At 48.6% G+C, this 16,778-nt stretch overlaps 1 protein-coding gene across 1 annotated transcript in view; it reads right to left on the minus strand.

Moving 5' to 3' along the window:
• Positions 1-1,259: 1,259 nt before the first annotated feature.
• Positions 1,260-16,778, minus strand: part of LOC142243872 (uncharacterized) — a 41,041-nt gene continuing 25,522 nt past the window's right edge. Inside the window, exon 8 of the mRNA XM_075316075.1 lies at positions 1,260-1,265. Within this exon, the coding sequence (XP_075172190.1) occupies positions 1,260-1,265 (6 nt within the window). The remainder of the gene's footprint in view (positions 1,266-16,778) is intronic.

A 16,778-nucleotide genomic window follows, 5' to 3' on the forward strand; every position in this document is an offset into this window, starting at 1 on the left:
ATGGCCTATGACCAGGGATTTTAAAAATCTCCCCTACGACCATCTTCACAAAGACCTCAATAGAGGAACTCATGGAGAGAGGTGGAAAAAAATTACTTTTCTTATTTAAACAATCCGGGAATTTACCTGGTTGTATCTCCATTTGTTCCAATAGGAGCTCCTCTAGAATCTGTAGGGCCTCCAATTCTTTCTCTGTTGAAAAAGAATGGTGAGAAGATTTATTATGATGGTATTTTTTCAGTAATAATTTTCTAGCGAACAAAAAAGTATCTTTGATCGCTGTAAAATGGTCAAAAGTTGCCATCGGACTAAAACCCAGACCCAAAGAGAGAACGGAGTTTTGAGCTGGGGAGAGGGTAATGTCAGATAGGTTAATCACCTTGAGAGATCCCCCATCAGCAAGTTCAGTCTCTCGATTTGGTAGTTTCTTGTCTCTTTTCTTGGCCTTAGTCCGAGTGTAGTATCTTGATGTCTGAGCCGTAACGTCATATGTCCTACTACTATCAGATTCATAGGAGGTGTCACTCGTTGCTGTTGATAGTGATGTTGCTCTATCAGCGTAAGATCGACTTTTCCATTTGTACACTTGATTCTGTTGATAATCACGTGTATCTCTTAAAAATTTATTTGTCTTGCTAGATTGGATATCGCCCTCGAATTTAGAGAGGGCTGTATCCAAATCCTGCTGGAACACTCGCATTTGTTCTTCAGTCAGTTTGTTCTTAATTTTTGCCTGAAGGGTCTGAATTTTTTCCTCCACTGAGGTTAAATTTTTCTTATCCACTTCAATAAGGATATCTAGGAACGTAAATGAGCACATGTCACATGCTTCTTCCCACTTCTTGGTCAGTGGAGCTTCCTCCATAGGAAATGAGGGGAAGGTTTGTATGCGTAAGCCCCTAGGTATATATCTACGTACTACATACTGCTCAAGTGTGGTTTTGTTCCACCATATTTTGGTACGTTTCATAATCAGCTCTTTTAAGCTCTGTTTGTCTCTCATAATCTCATCGCCATCGCCATCACCATTAACAACACCACCATCCTTAAAAACCGTGGATAGTTTGGATAGCCAATTGCTATCCCGAATCCTAAAGTCCATAACGGGGTTTCTCCTAGAAAACACAACCAGAAAACCTATAATCAGGAGGATATTCATCCCAGGTGTACCTTAAACAAGGTCAAGTTCAGGAATATAACCAACACAAAGCACTCAAAATTATTCCAAGAACAATAATTATAAAAATATTTTTTATTGATTAAAACTAAACACATAATTAAAACAAACACATATAGACCACATGATGGAGAGGAGGGCACAAGTAGATGGCCGAGGGAGCCAAAATCCCAATGCTGTTATACCATCAATTCATCATCAACTTCATATAAATAGTGTTTACATACACAATAAAGTCAAAATAGACAATTGTACAGATGATTTGAGAAACACATCATAGCTGGCAAGATATATATGTCAGTGTTTCATATATGCAGTATTAATCTCATAGTATATACATAAATTCACTATATCCAGAAAGTGACACAAGTTTATAATATATATCTTTATATCTGAGGTCACATACAATGCCTAGATGTCAATAGATTACCTATAAAGTGGTGGCAGATAGTATCCCTTAATGTAAACCGCAACAGTGGCAGAATGGAGGAGCCACTCACTCATATAAAGTATAGCATTGTTGTCCTCTATTTAAAACCCCAAAATAGGTAGAGAATTTGAAGTGTCACTAACCAACATCAGAAAAATCACATTAAGATGGAAGTGCAGAGTCAAAATCATAGACATAATGTTATAAGAGATCATCTGACAGCATCAATTTCATCTAGTGTAATGGTATTAATACCAAAGCTCAACCCAGGCCAGAAAGCGGCGGTCGACACTGTGCGGCGTGACGCGCATGCGCGGGCCGCGGCCCGTGTGTGGATGTCTTGTTTGCGTCATCAACGGCGACTCTGTCGCCCTTGATAGACGTAGGCGGATATCCGGGCACGGAGTTGCGGCTCTGCGCATGCGCGGATCGCGCCGCCCGATAATCATGGTGTCTTCCGGATTTTCATTAGTTACAGCTGCCATACAGGTATTTAAGATGTCCACGAGCTTACCCACCTCACTCCCTGACGAAGCGGTTGCGAAACGATCGTTGGAGTGTTTGGTGAGGATGGGCTAATAATTCTTTCTGGCCTGGGTTGAGCTTTGGTATTAATACCATTACACTAGATGAAATTGATGCTGTCAGATGATCTCTTATAACATTATGTCTATGATTTTGACTCTGCACTTCCATCTTAATGTGATTTTTCTGATGTTGGTTAGTGACACTTCAAATTCTCTACCTATTTTGGGGTTTTAAATAGAGGACAACAATGCTATACTTTATATGAGTGAGTGGCTCCTCCATTCTGCCACTGTTGCGGTTTACATTAAGGGATACTATCTGCCACCACTTTATAGGTAATCTATTGACATCTAGGCATTGTATGTGACCTCAGATATAAAGATATATATTATAAACTTGTGTCACTTTCTGGATATAGTGAATTTATGTATATACTATGAGATTAATACTGCATATATGAAACACTGACATATATATCTTGCCAGCTATGATGTGTTTCTCAAATCATCTGTACAATTGTCTATTTTGACTTTATTGTGTATGTAAACACTATTTATATGAAGTTGATGATGAATTGATGGTATAACAGCATTGGGATTTTGGCTCCCTCGGCCATCTACTTGTGCCCTCCTCTCCATCATGTGGTCTATATGTGTTTGTTTTAATTATGTGTTTAGTTTTAATCAATAAAAAATATTTTTATAATTATTGTTCTTGGAATAATTTTGAGTGCTTTGTGTTGGTTATATTCCTGAACTTGACCTTGTTTAAGGTACACCTGGGATGAATATCCTCCTGATTATAGGTTTTCTGGAGACATGATGTTGCCTTCATCTTGCCTTCAGATCTGTTCATCTTGTATCATTTTTAAAAAACACAGCAAGCAAGGGTTACTCCAAGCGGAGTCTACCTTTTTTCCCCAAATTGGGCACACAGACACCCCATCAGTGGCAGGACTTGTGCCCTAGTTGCAAACAGGATGTTTTGATTTGCATCAAGCACATTCCAAATCCACAAGCATTTACTCTCCCCAGGATGACACAGGGGTAGTAAATTCCTTCTGGATCCATGACTTGTTCATTTTGATGAATGTCAGTCTGTCCACATTGTCACTGGACAGACGCGTGCGCTTATCTGTCAGCACACACCCAGCAGCACTGAAGACACGTTCAGAGACAACGCTGGCAGCTGGACACGACAAAATCTTCAAGGCGTAACTGGAGAGCTCTTGACATTTTTCTAGATTTGAAGCACAAAAGGAGCAAGGCTCCATTTGCAAAGTCATTGCATCGATGTTCATTTGGAGATACTCCTGTATCATCCTCTCCATCCGTTGACTATGTGACACACTTGATGTCTCTGGTGGCCTTGCAAAGGAGGGTCTAAAAAAATTATGAAAAGATTCCATAAAATTGCTGTTACCAGCACCAGATACGGTCCTACTGGTACGGGTAGACTGTTGAAGATGACGAGGCCGTCCCATGTTTGTCAAGTTACAACTGGGAGAATCACTCCCTTCACCTGCACGGTTGTTTGGTGGAAAAGCCGAGCTAAGATCGAGTAACAGCTTCTGCTGATACTCCTGCATACGTGCGTCCCTTTCTATGGGTGGAATTATGTCACAAAATTTGGACTTGTCCCGGGGATCTAATAGTGTGGCAAGCCAGTAGTCATCATCACTTCTAATTTTGACAATACGAGGGTCATGTTGGAGGTAGTGCAACAAGAAGGCACTCATGTGTCTTGCGCAGCCATGCGGACCAAGTCCACGCTGTGTTTGTGGCATAGAGGTGCTAACCGTTCTTTCTTCCTCTGTCATCTCCCCCCAACCTCTTTCAACTTAAATTTGACCAAGGTCCCCCTCATCAGCTGAGTCTTCCATGTCCATGGACAGTTCGTCCTCCATATCTTCATGTCCTCCTGCACCTTCCTCAACATCTCGCCTGCTACCATGCGCCCTTGTTGATCCCTGTCCCCCATGGTCCCATGCCTGCCGCGTTGGTGATGATGAACGTCTGGACCTTGGTGATGTTGTTGTGTCTTGCGCATATGAATCCTCCTGTAGTTCCTCCCCTTCCTGTTGTCCCACCCCCTGACTCCGAATAGTGTTTAGCGTGTGCTCCAGCATGTAAATGACTGTAATCGTCATGCTGATAATGGCATTGTCAGCGCTAAACATATTCGTCGCCATGTCGAAACTGTGCAGAAGGGTGCATAGGTCCGTGATCTGAGATCACTCCATCAGGGTGATCTGCCCCACCTCTGCATCTCGTTGGCCCAGGCTATACGTCATGACGTATTGCACCAGGGCTCTGCGGTGCTGCCACAGTCGCTGTAACATGTGGAGAGTTGAATTCCAGCGTGTCGCCACATCGCATTTCAGGCGATGAACCGGCAGGCCGAAAGACTTCTGGAGCGATGCAAGTCGCTCAGCTGCGGCGCTTGAACGGCGGAAGTGAGCACTGCAGACAGTTTCCGTGCCCTGGTCAGAAGGCCATCTAGGCCGGGATAGTGTGTTAAAAATTGCTGGACAACAAGGTTCAACACGTGAGCCATACAAGGCACGTGTGTCACCTTGCCCAGGCGAAGGGCCGCACCCAGGTTTGCAGCATTGTCGCACACGGCCTTACCAGGCTGCAGGTTGAGTGGAGACAACCATTTATTAAACTCGGACCGCAGAGCTGACCACAACTCCTCAGCTGTGTGACTCTTATTCCCAAGACATGTCAAGCTAAAGACCGCCTGATGCCGTTGCGCTCTGCTGCCAGCATAGTAATGAGGGGTGCGTGATTCCTTCTGCGCAGTGAGAACGCTGGTGGCCTGACCAGGCAGGCTTGGGGCGGAGGTGGAGGACCCAGATGAGGTGGAGGATGCAGAAGCAGTGGCGGAACTTGGACAGACAGAGGATTGACACACAAGTCGTGGGGACGGCAAGACTTGTGCAGCAGACCCTTCACCATCTATCACCATAGTTACCCAGTGCCCAGTCAGCGACATGTAACGTCCCTGTCCATGCTTACTGGTCCAAGTATCGGTGCTGAAATTCACCCGTTCACACACAGAGTTTCTCAAGGAAGCGGTGATATTGTGTGCGACATGCTGGTGTAGCGCGGGCACACCTTTCTTAGAGAAGTAGTGGCGACTAGGCATCTGGTACTGGGGCACAGCGACAGATATAAGGTCTCTAAAATCCTGTGTGTCCACTAGGCGGAAAGGCAGCATTTCTGTAGCCAACAGCTTACAGAGGGATAGAGTCAACCTCTTCGCTTTGTCATGGGTCGAAGGAAGTGGCCTTTTATTTGACCACATCTGAGGGACAGAGATCTGGCTGCTGTGTGTAGACGGTGTTGAGTAGGGTGTCCCTGGAAAAATGCAGCTTTGGGAGGAAAGTGCAGGCGGAGACATGATGTTGCCTTCATCCAAAGTTGGTGCTATCGATGTCTGAGAGAGCTGTACACACTCACTTGTTTCCCCTTCCAAACCAACTGACGACCTACCAAGCAAACTGCCTGTTGCGGTTACAGTGGTGGAAGTTGTGGGTGGAAAAACAGGTGTGACAGCTGTCCCCACAGTCCTAGAAGATGACGAGCGCGCGGATGCCCTGGAAGGGGCAGGCGGTGGATGGTTGGCTCCACTAGGCCGCATTGCAGCACGGTGAGCTTCCCACCAGGCCATATGATATTTATTCATGTGACGATTCATGGAAGAAGTTGTCAAACTGCTGAGGTTTTGACCTCTACTAAGATAACCATGGCAAATGTTACAGATCACATAATTTGGCCGATCTTTTTTTATGTCAAAAAAGGACCAGGCTAGGCAAGGCTTAGAGGCCATGCGACCTGTTGATCCACCCCGAATAATGCTCAGAGGCAGAGTGGTGGCTGAGGATGCAGTTGTAGACGTGCTACCAGTGCTCCAACTGTGTCCAGGAAGGCGCCAGGTTACTTCGACGTCGGTTGCATCCTCCTCCACCGCCTCTATTGACCTCCTCGAGTGTCTGACTGTGGGTTGACAGTAGGTGGGATCTAGAACTTCATCATCAATTGTTGTGTTTGCACTCCCCTCCCCCTCAGACCGAGTTTCTTCTTGCCCTGACCGAATATTTAAGTTGTCATCCCAATCGGGTATCTGCGTCTCATCTTCATCAGTATGTTCCTCATTGCCTATAACCACAGTTGTTGGAAAGGCAGCATTTTGGTAGCCAACAGTTTGCATTTTATGAAAGTCAACCTCCAAGCCATGTCATGCCCTTCTAAAAGCATGTATAACACAGCGAGGGGACTCCAACCACAGCCTCCCTCGTTGCCACTCACTGGGCCACACACACCCCACTTGACTGGCATCGGTTGAGCCCCCTTTTGAAAAAGAAAAAGATGCTTTGCATGAAGCACTCTCAAAAATACGCGTGCCTTTCCCGTCCCCTGGCTGACCCCGGGGAAGAAAAGTCCTCTGAGAGCCATGACTTGTTCATCTTGGTTCTTTTAGAAACACAGCGAGGGGACTCCAACCACAGTCTCCCTCGTTGCCACTCACTGGGCCACACACACCCCACTTGACTGGCATCGGTTGAGCCCCCTTTTGAAAAAGAAAAAGATGCTTTGCATGAAGCACTCTCAAAAATACGCGTGCCTTTCCCGTCCCCTGGCTGACCCCGGGGAAGAAAAGTCCTCTGAGAGCCATGACTTGTTCATCTTGGTTCTTTTAGAAACACAGCGAGGGGACTCCAACCACAGTCTCCCTCGTTGCCACTCACTGGGCCACACACACCCCACTTGACTGGCATCGGTTGAGCCCCCTTTTGAAAAAGAAAAAGATGCTTTGCATGAAGCACTCTCAAAAATACGCGTGCCTTTCCCGTCCCCTGGCTGACCCCGGGGAAGAAAAGTCCTCTGAGAGCCATGACTTGTTCATCTTGGTTCTTTTAGAAACACAGCGAGGGGACTCCAACCACAGTCTCCCTCGTTGCCACTCACTGGGCCACACACACCCCACTTGACTGGCATCGGTTGAGCCCCCTTTTGAAAAAGAAAAAGATGCTTTGCATGAAGCACTCTCAAAAATACGCGTGCCTTTCCCGTCCCCTGGCTGACCCCGGGGAAGAAAAGTCCTCTGAGAGCCATGACTTGTTCATCTTGGTTCTTTTAGAAACACAGCGAGGGGACTCCAACCACAGTCTCTCTCGTTGCCACTCACTGGGCCACACACACCCCACTTGACTGGCATCGGTTGAGCCCCCTTTTGAAAAAGAAAAAGATGCTTTGCATGAAGCACTCTCAAAAATACGCGTGCCTTTCCCGTCCCCTGGCTGACCCCGGGGAAGAAAAGTCCTCTGAGAGCCATGACTTGTTCATCTTGGTTCTTTTAGAAACACAGCGAGGGGACTCCAACCACAGTCTCCCTCGTTGCCACTCACTGGGCCACACACACCCCACTTGACTGGCATCGGTTGAGCCCCCTTTTGAAAAAGAAAAAGATGCTTTGCATGAAGCACTCTCAAAAATACGCGTGCCTTTCCCGTCCCCTGGCTGACCCCGGGGAAGAAAAGTCCTCTGAGAGCCATGACTTGTTCATCTTGGTTCTTTTAGAAACACAGCGAGGGGACTCCAACCACAGCCTCCCTCGTTGCCACTCACTGGGCCACACACACCCCACTTGACTGGCATCGGTTGAGCCCCCTTTTGAAAAAGAAAAAGATGCTTTGCATGAAGCACTCTCAAAAATACGCGTGCCTTTCCCGTCCCCTGGCTGACCCCGGGTAAGAAAAGTCCTCTGAGAGCCATGACTTGTTCATCTTGGTTCTTTTAGAAACACAGCGAGGGGACTCCAACCACAGTCTCCCTCGTTGCCACTCACTGGGCCACACACACCCCACTTGACTGGCATCGGTTGAGCCCCCTTTTGAAAAAGAAAAAGATGCTTTGCATGAAGCACTCTCAAAAATACGCGTGCCTTTCCCGTCCCCTGGCTGACCCCGGGGAAGAAAAGTCCTCTGAGAGCCATGACTTGTTCATCTTGGTTCTTTTAGAAACACAGCGAGGGGACTCCAACCACAGTCTCCCTCGTTGCCACTCACTGGGCCACACACACCCCACTTGACTGGCATCGGTTGAGCCCCCTTTTGAAAAAGAAAAAGATGCTTTGCATGAAGCACTCTCAAAAATACGCGTGCCTTTCCCGTCCCCTGGCTGACCCCGGGGAAGAAAAGTCCTCTGAGAGCCATGACTTGTTCATCTTGGTTCTTTTAGAAACACAGCGAGGGGACTCCAACCACAGTCTCCCTCGTTGCCACTCACTGGGCCACACACACCCCACTTGACTGGCATCGGTTGAGCCCCCTTTTGAAAAAGAAAAAGATGCTTTGCATGAAGCACTCTCAAAAATACGCGTGCCTTTCCCGTCCCCTGGCTGACCCCGGGGAAGAAAAGTCCTCTGAGAGCCATGTCCACATTGTCAGTGGACAGACACGTGTGCTTATCTGCCAGCAGACCCACAGCAGCACTGAAGACAGGTTCCGAGAGAACGCTGGCTGCAGGACACGACAAGATCCCCAAGACGTACGTGGCGAGCTCAGGCAATTTATCAAGATTGGAAGCCAAGAATGAGCAGGGCTCAAGTTGCACAATAATGGCATGTTTCCTTGCATATACTCATATATCTGTGTGTCCTCCTCTTTTTCCTTGTCCAGCTCTTTTGTTTTCGCATGAGTATATGTCCTTGTCACTTTCCCATGTGTTGTGAGTTGTTTGTGACCTTTTGGACACCTTTGAGGGTGTTTTCTAGGTGTTTTTCTGTGTTTGTGATTGCCTGCCATTGTTTCCTATGCAGTTCGAGTTCGGTTCGTCGAACGTTCGACGAACCGAACTCGAACGGGAGGTCCGTTCGGCGAACCAACCTCGAGCCGAACCGCGACCGGTTCGCTCATCTCTAATTATTAGGCAGGGGGGCCCAATAAGCATGGGTCTCCCCAGCCTGAGAATACCAGCTCCCAGCTATCGGCTATATAATGGCTGGACATCAAAATTGGGGGTAGTGATGGGCAAACTCGAACTGTAAAGTACAGGGTTCATACTGAACACATAGTGTTTGTGCACATGATCCCGAACACGAGGGTTCCTGGGAAGCTCATGTTACAGTTTGGGTCCAGTTTGGGTCCAGGAGCTGTAAAAAAAACACATTGTTAAAAAACATTATGATTATACTTACAGATCCTGCAGACTCTGTCTCCCGGCCACTTCTGCTTCAGTGTCCGATCATTGCTGTGCCCCTAGGTAACCATCACTGACTAAAGGACCTTCCATGACATCGTAGGTATGTGACCAGTCTGGTGTGAATTTTGTACAGGCATTGGCTTACAGACTGGTCACATGGCTATGACATCATGGAAGGTCCTGTTAACTTCCGGGGGTATTCACTGCACTGCTCGTCACTCGGCAGTCTTTGGCTATTTTTGGCTATGCTCGCAGTGATGTCAGGGTTCACCTGAATCCATGGCTCGTGGACTCAATTGAACTTTGTCTGTCAGTGTACGAATCTTGCATCGCATCACTCTCCCAACAGGAGTGGATTTTCTGCATGTATTTCTATGCTGCTGAGGTGCTCCTGCCCAGAGAGTGTGCGCTGTGTCGGGTGATGCAATGCGAGACTTGCACGAGTCATACGAAAGAGGAATCATACCCTCAGTGTCAGCCTGCTTCTCTCTCTGTAGAGATGCTTGTCTCTACAGAGCGATGAAGCAGAGCTGACAATTCTCCACCTGCTTCTCACTCTGTATATGACTTTACAAAGTGTTGAAGCAGAGCTGACATTGCTCCACCTGCTTCCTGCTCTGTATATGTTTTTACAGAGCTCTAAAGCAGAGCTAACAATGCTCTCCCTGCTTCTAGCTCTGTAGAGACACTTGTCTGTACAGAGCGATGAAGCAGAGCTGACATTACTCTCTCTATTTCTCGCTCTGTAGAGACACTTGTCTATACAGAGTGATGAAGCAGAGCTGACATTGCTCTACCTGTGGACTATATCGGACTAAGGATTTTTTCATAATAAAGATGGAGTCTCTAAATTTTTTTTGTTTTATTTCTAATAAAAAAAGTTTTCCATGTGTTGTGTTTTGTTTTTTACTGTTTACTAGAAATTCATGGTGGCCATGTCTAATTTGGCATGACACCATGAATTTTGGGTTTTGTACGAGCTAAGTATGCAAAGCTGGGATTAACCCTTTATTGAGAACAACCAAATTATTCCCAAATGTATTTATTTTATTATAGAATATAAAATTTGATACCACACCATTTAGTATGATATAACAGAACATCAATTTGTCTCAGATTAGACCAATTTTTTGATCACCCCTGGTCTTGAATATCAAGAACAGGGTTTACATTCAGATTATCTGACAAATTGATACAATTCAATACATAAATATACAATACAAGTTCACACAGAGGGACAATAATAAATCACACCAAGTCAGACTTAACTTTAGGATTCTAAGTAATTCTTCAGGCACAATGGTGCATGGATATATAGATCACTTAGGTAATATAATCCAGATGAGTCCAAATAGGTCACAAGGCGTTTGATATCCAGTCCCACTGTCAATAGGATGAACCGCCGACCATCATTTATAGATTAGATTAAGGCGGGCTTTGCACGCTGCGACATCGGTAACAATGTGTTACCGATGCTGCAGCAATAGTCCCGCCCCCGTCGCACGTGCAATATCTAGTGAAAGCTGCCGTAGCGATTATTATCGCTACGGCAGTTTCACACGCACACTCACCTGCCGTGCGACGTCCCTCTGGCTGGCTACCCGCCTCCTTCCTCCTTCCTAAGTGGGCGGGTCGTGCGGCGTCACAGCGACGTCACACGGCAGGCGGCCAATTGAAGTGGAGGGGCGGAGATGAGCAGGATGTAAACATCCTGCCCACCTCCGTCCTTCTCATTGCAGGCGGGAGGCAGGTAAGGTGAAGTTCCTCGCTCCTGCGGCTTTACACACAGCGATGTGCGCTGCCGCTGGAGCGAGGAACAACATCGTACCTGTCGCTGCACCGGCATTATGGAAATGTCGGAGGCTGCAGCGATGATACGATAATGACGCTTTTGCGCTCGTTCATCGTATCAAAAAGGATTTGCACGTTGCGATATCGACTGCGACGCCGGATGTGCGTCACTTTCGATTTGACCCCATCGACATCGCACGTGCAATGTCGCAACGTGCAAAGCCGCCCTAAGTCTCCACCTCGACGCGTTTCTCCACATATCATGTGGTTCATCAGGAGGTTGTCAGGAAACGGGTGTCAGTCAGAAGATGCTTCTGAGGACTGTGGTATATCATTATCAATACAGGATTCCTCTGTGATGCTACTGATCTGAATAAGAACGGCGCCATGAATCTGTATGTCTGACACCCTTTTCCTGACAACCTCCTGATGAAACACATGATATGTGGGGAAACGCGTCGAGGTGAAGACTTAATCTAATCTATAAATGATTGAACTCCAGTACACTAATACAGTACAATGGCATTGCAGCAAGTATGTGACCAGAGCTTGCCGCAATGCCATTATACTGTATTGCACTGTACTGGAGTTTGACGGATCCGGCAAAGCGGCGAAATGCCTGATGTGTGAAAACCAGCCTTAGGTGGGAAGGTAGCCATCACAGGTTTTTTTTCTGCTTTGTTTTTGGTTCTGTTTAGGAAAATGTCTTAAATTATGATAGCATAAAAAAAGTCTAGAACCAGAAGTAGGAGGAGGTCCAAAAGGCGAAGGTGATGAAGGTGGACTTGGCGGTATAGGTGGAAGAGGATAAGGAGGAGGTAGCCAACAATTTTTTTTTAAGTTGCCGAGCCCCAAAATATTGTGAATGACAAATAGAATACACCAATGGCTACTTGCGGCTGGTACTATTTTTTAGTCAGCCAAAGGTATGGACAAGTCCTGTGTTATCTATGCCTGGTTCATTTGAATGAATGTGCTCAGGTTCAAAACATTATGCCTCCTTTCAGGCTCTGTCGGCACAGCATGCATTCCACCATGTGTCTTGTTATCAGCACATTGCCTGAAGAACTGCCACGCCAGGGAGATTTGATTTGAGTTGATTTTGGTGTGCTCAGTCTGTCTGCACAGTGGGCAGTAGATACGTCCCAGTTGCTGTGTTTTTACACTCTACTCCCTCTTTTGCTGTAATGCTGAGTCAGCGTAACCATCTATTTTTTCTCCTAACTGCACCTCCCTAGGATGGCCTTTGCTCCTTGTCGGGACTAGGACCTCATTATCATTCAAATTGTCTTCCACCCTCTTCTCACCTGTGTTTTCCTTGCAGGTGTGCACACTGCCAACAACCACAACAGCTGAGACCTGTGTTCTCTCATCCTCAGGGTTGTTCTGCGGTGGTCCACTTATCATGTGCTCGAGCCCTCCCATGTACTCATACTCCAACACAACAAGTGGTTTGGCATCGGTGCATTCAGTCTCTTCAACTTCTGAGTCTCTTCCACACCAGAGGAAGGTGTTTCATTTGGACACATAGCAGCCACACATTGACTTCGTGCTCTCCTTGCAGCATCTACATCACCAACACAACTAACACCATAGTCACAGTCTGCTTCTCTATTTGATGCTCTCTGCATGTTTTTACTACCCAAAAAAACAAATTCAAGTAGAGAAGAGAATGTTTTAGAGCTGGATGTGTATTTCTGGATTAAAGCAGCCTGCACCAGGCTTATAACGGCTGTATACATTATGTACTAGTCATGTATGGACCAGGATGCATTAAGGCTGCATGCACAAGGTTGCGTTACAGCAGTATGTGTACCGCCCCGGGGCTCGGCCGGCTGCCGAGCCGCTCGGATCCGTGCTCATCGGTGGGTAGCTCGAGCTCTTCACGGACCCGGGGGTCACGTTGCTCTGAAAGGGGGTTGGCGCTACATGCAGGGACTTTGGTGGGGAGGTCCACGGCCGGAGCCGCGGTTGTTTGTAGGGGATTTAAGTTCATGACGCCACCCATGGGTTGTGGTGAATGGACGGACACCACCGCTGCCGTTGACTAGGCTCCCAGGGATGGGGTTGTCCAGCTTGGTGTTGACCCCCTCCGTGGGTAGGGGGAATGATGGCCCCGGGGCCCCGAGGGATGTGCTGAGGTGAGGGGATGGATGCGTGCTGGGGTGTCGGTGTGGCGCGGTGCACTGTTGTACTCACTATGACAAACACACTGCAGTCTCTGGTAAACCAAACAAGATGGTGAACGGTGCCCGCAGCAGACTGCAGTTTTTCCCCTTAACAGGTTGGTGGTTTCCGCCTTTCTCCTGCACCTCACTTGTGTTGAAATCACGACTCCTATGCCTGAGCAATGGTAGTCCGCTCCCCGGCTTGATATGTGTCGGGAGAGCCCTCTTTCCCCGCAAATGCTGGCCCCTCGGGTCTCTATGCCTGGGCGGTGGCTTTACCCCTATGGTTGGGCTGTTGTCTTCAGTCGGGTCTTAGGTGGGAAAGGTCCTAAAGTCCAGTTCTCAATCAGTTGATTTGACTCAGCCCGGTTGTTTCTGGGCCTCGTAATGGGTCTAAGTACCCCTCCTGGTGCTCCGGTTTCCAATCGGTTCCCCGGTTCGGTACCGGCGGGCCACCGCTCGTCCCCGGTCCCTATGGTCCCACTGGCTGTAATCCCAGCTCCTGCAGGCAGCCACCACCGTCTGCCTCCTTGCCAGAGGTGACTGGGCTCCAACCTAGACACCTGATGTAGCCTATGGCAGACCTAGACACAGGTCTGCCCTTGAACTTCACTCCACTTCACTGTCAAAGCGCATCTAGACTAGACTGCTGTTTTTCCCACCTCGGGCCTGTGAACTCCTCGGTGGGCGGAGCCAACCACCTGGCTCCGCCCCCCTGGTGTGAACATCAAACCCGGAGGGAGGTGACAAAGGTTTTGTGGTTTGGCTGCTGTCACCTTACTAAGGGGGGGGCGTGTGTGTATGGGACTACCAGTGACAACCTGGCTAGTCCAGGACGTCACATTCCCCCTTGGTTTAATGCAGACCGTCCGCAGGCTGCCCGTCCACCATCGGTTTATTTTGTTGCTTTGTAACTGAAATAGATTAAAACAGATTTAAAATTATAATAACTTTTGTACAAACTTCAAGCAGATTTTTTAAATCTTCCCTTACGGGAGGCATACTCTTAAACGTTGCAAAATATAACATTTTTATTAACACGGGAACGGGACCAGGTCCTTCAGTCACCCACCCAAACAAACCGAGCCTTGATGCTGCCCCTAAGAAATGGGCAGCACCCCTTTTCCCCAGTCCAGCAACGGGCCCAGGTGTTGTTTTACGGGACGGGTACAGGGTTCCACACCTGATTGGCTCTCAGGGGCCCCACATCCAGGGGACCCCCGGGCCCGGAGGATCGCCACCGGTTCCATTGGTGACGGGGCCTCGGCCATCACTTTCCCGCAGGCCCATTCTCCAGTCTGCCTCTCTGGAGGTCGTGAAACCGGAAGGCCGGTCAAGGGATTATCTACAAACCCAATAGTTTTTGGGTGGCCTGCAAGTTCTCGGCCTCATCTCTTTTAAAACGGTGCAAAAACAAATTTCCAATGGGGACGGGCTGTATGGTCCCAACGGGGACTGTGTTCAACTTGGCAGCCGGGATCCGCTGCCTTTAACTTACATGTTAATCAGGTGAAAGTCTCGGATAATTGGTGTTCATTCATTCAGCTATTTACACAATCAACATATTGCACCCCTAGATGGCAGTCTCCCTGTACCTAAGCGGGGGCCTACCTAGGTTGGGGCGTGTGGACCTCCTGGGCCCAGTGCTGTCAGGAGGAGGCAATGGGATAGAGGGGACAACCGGTCCCTCTTCCCATATGTTAGTATAGCTGGTAGAGACCTACGGGGGCGTGGTATAGGTGCATCCCTGGGTGCTTGTTCAGGTGGCTCGCTGGCGGGCGTCTCTGTCTCTATCTCTTCCACGGGTTGTGGGAACATTATCACGGGAAAAATTACTACGCCATTCTGCATAGGCCAGTCTGCTGGTAAGTCACCCATCACGGTATGAATCACCCCTTTCTTCTGTTCCCCGCTTGGCACGAGAACCGGAGCCTCCTCTACCAGTCTCAGGGGATCCGGGCATCTCTTCAGGTGATCCCTGGAAACAGTAGCCGTGGTCTTCCCCTGGTCACGACTGATCAAGTAGGTCTTCTCGTTTTCCCATTCAGTAGGCTGTATGACGTATGGGGTCCTTTCCCACTGGTCATCGAGCTTATGCGTCCTTCTCTTACGTTTCAGCACCACATCCCCGGGTTCAAAGGGGGCAGCTGAAGCCCGCTTGTTGAAGCGCTGCTCTTGCTTTTCTCGGCTCTGGCGCAGATTCCTCTTCACATACTCCTGGATCCGTCGGTACTGCGTCTGTCGCTTGGCATCCCAGTTAGTGGAGGGAAGAGCTTCGGGTGCTTCTATGTCCATTTCTAGGTCCACTGGCAGCTGACCCGGTCGGGCTCTCATCAGGCACGCAGGCATGCACTTGGTGGAACTGCAGGGGATGTTATTGTACATGTCCACCAGGTCAGGCAGCTTCTCCGGCCATAGGTTCCTTTCCTCCAACGGTAGTGTCTTGAGGAGGTTCAGGACCAGGTGGTTCATCTTCTCACACATCCCATTAGTTTGGGCATGTTATGGCGTGGTCCAGATCTTCTTGCACCCGTACAAGTGGCAAAACTCCAGGAACACCTCTGCGTCAAAGGCCGGGCCCTGGTCCGTGAGCACCTTTTCCGGGTAGCCATGCTGTCGGCAAAAGTAGGCCTGGAAGGCTCTAGCTGCGGTATGGCCCGTTAAGTCCTTAACGGGGACAACCACCATGAACCTTGAGTAGGGGTCCACAATGGTCAGGGCATAGGTATACCCGCTTCGGCTAAGTGTGAGCTTGACGTGGTCCAAGGCAACCAACTCCAGCGGCTGGTGAGTGATGATCGGCTGCAGAAGGGCCTTCTGGCCGGTCTCGTCCCGCATTCTCAGTGTGCAGGGGCCACATTCTCAACACCAGACCTCCATAGACTACCGCATCCCACTCCAGTAAAACCACTCCCTCAGCAACATTTCCAGCTTTTCCCAACCAAAGTGCCATGCACCATCATGGTAGGCCTTCAGGACCTTGGGCACGCTGGCCTGGTGGACCACCAGCTGGCGAACCTTCTCATGGGTTTTCGGGATGATCAGCTCCCTATACAGCTTCCCTTGATGTAAGTACAGCCGGTCTCTCTCCTTCCACAACCACTGGGCTTCTGAGGGGGCTGCGGAGTCCATCCTGGAAAAGCCCTGCGCCATCATGGTTTTGACCAATTGGACTGCAGGTTCTTGGTCCTGAGCTTCTTGCCACCCTTGGCTGGGCAGCGTATCAAGGTTCATCTGCTGTTGGTTAACGCAGGGCTTCTCATCCCGTGGGTGATGGAACGCAGCTAAGTCAATTTCCTCAAGGTCATCGCCCTCCACCTCTTCATCGGGTAGGTGCGGCATCCGCGACAGCGCATCCGCGTTTGTGTTTTTGCGACCAGCCCTGTACTTGATGGTGAAATCGTAGCTGGACAGGCAAGCCATCCACCGCTACTCTAGGGTGCCCAGCTTAGTTGTATCCAGATGTGTCAACAGAT

The sequence above is a fragment of the Anomaloglossus baeobatrachus genome, chromosome 6 (genome assembly GCF_048569485.1).
Source record: "Anomaloglossus baeobatrachus isolate aAnoBae1 chromosome 6, aAnoBae1.hap1, whole genome shotgun sequence".
Classification (NCBI taxonomy): Eukaryota; Metazoa; Chordata; class Amphibia; order Anura; family Aromobatidae; genus Anomaloglossus; species Anomaloglossus baeobatrachus.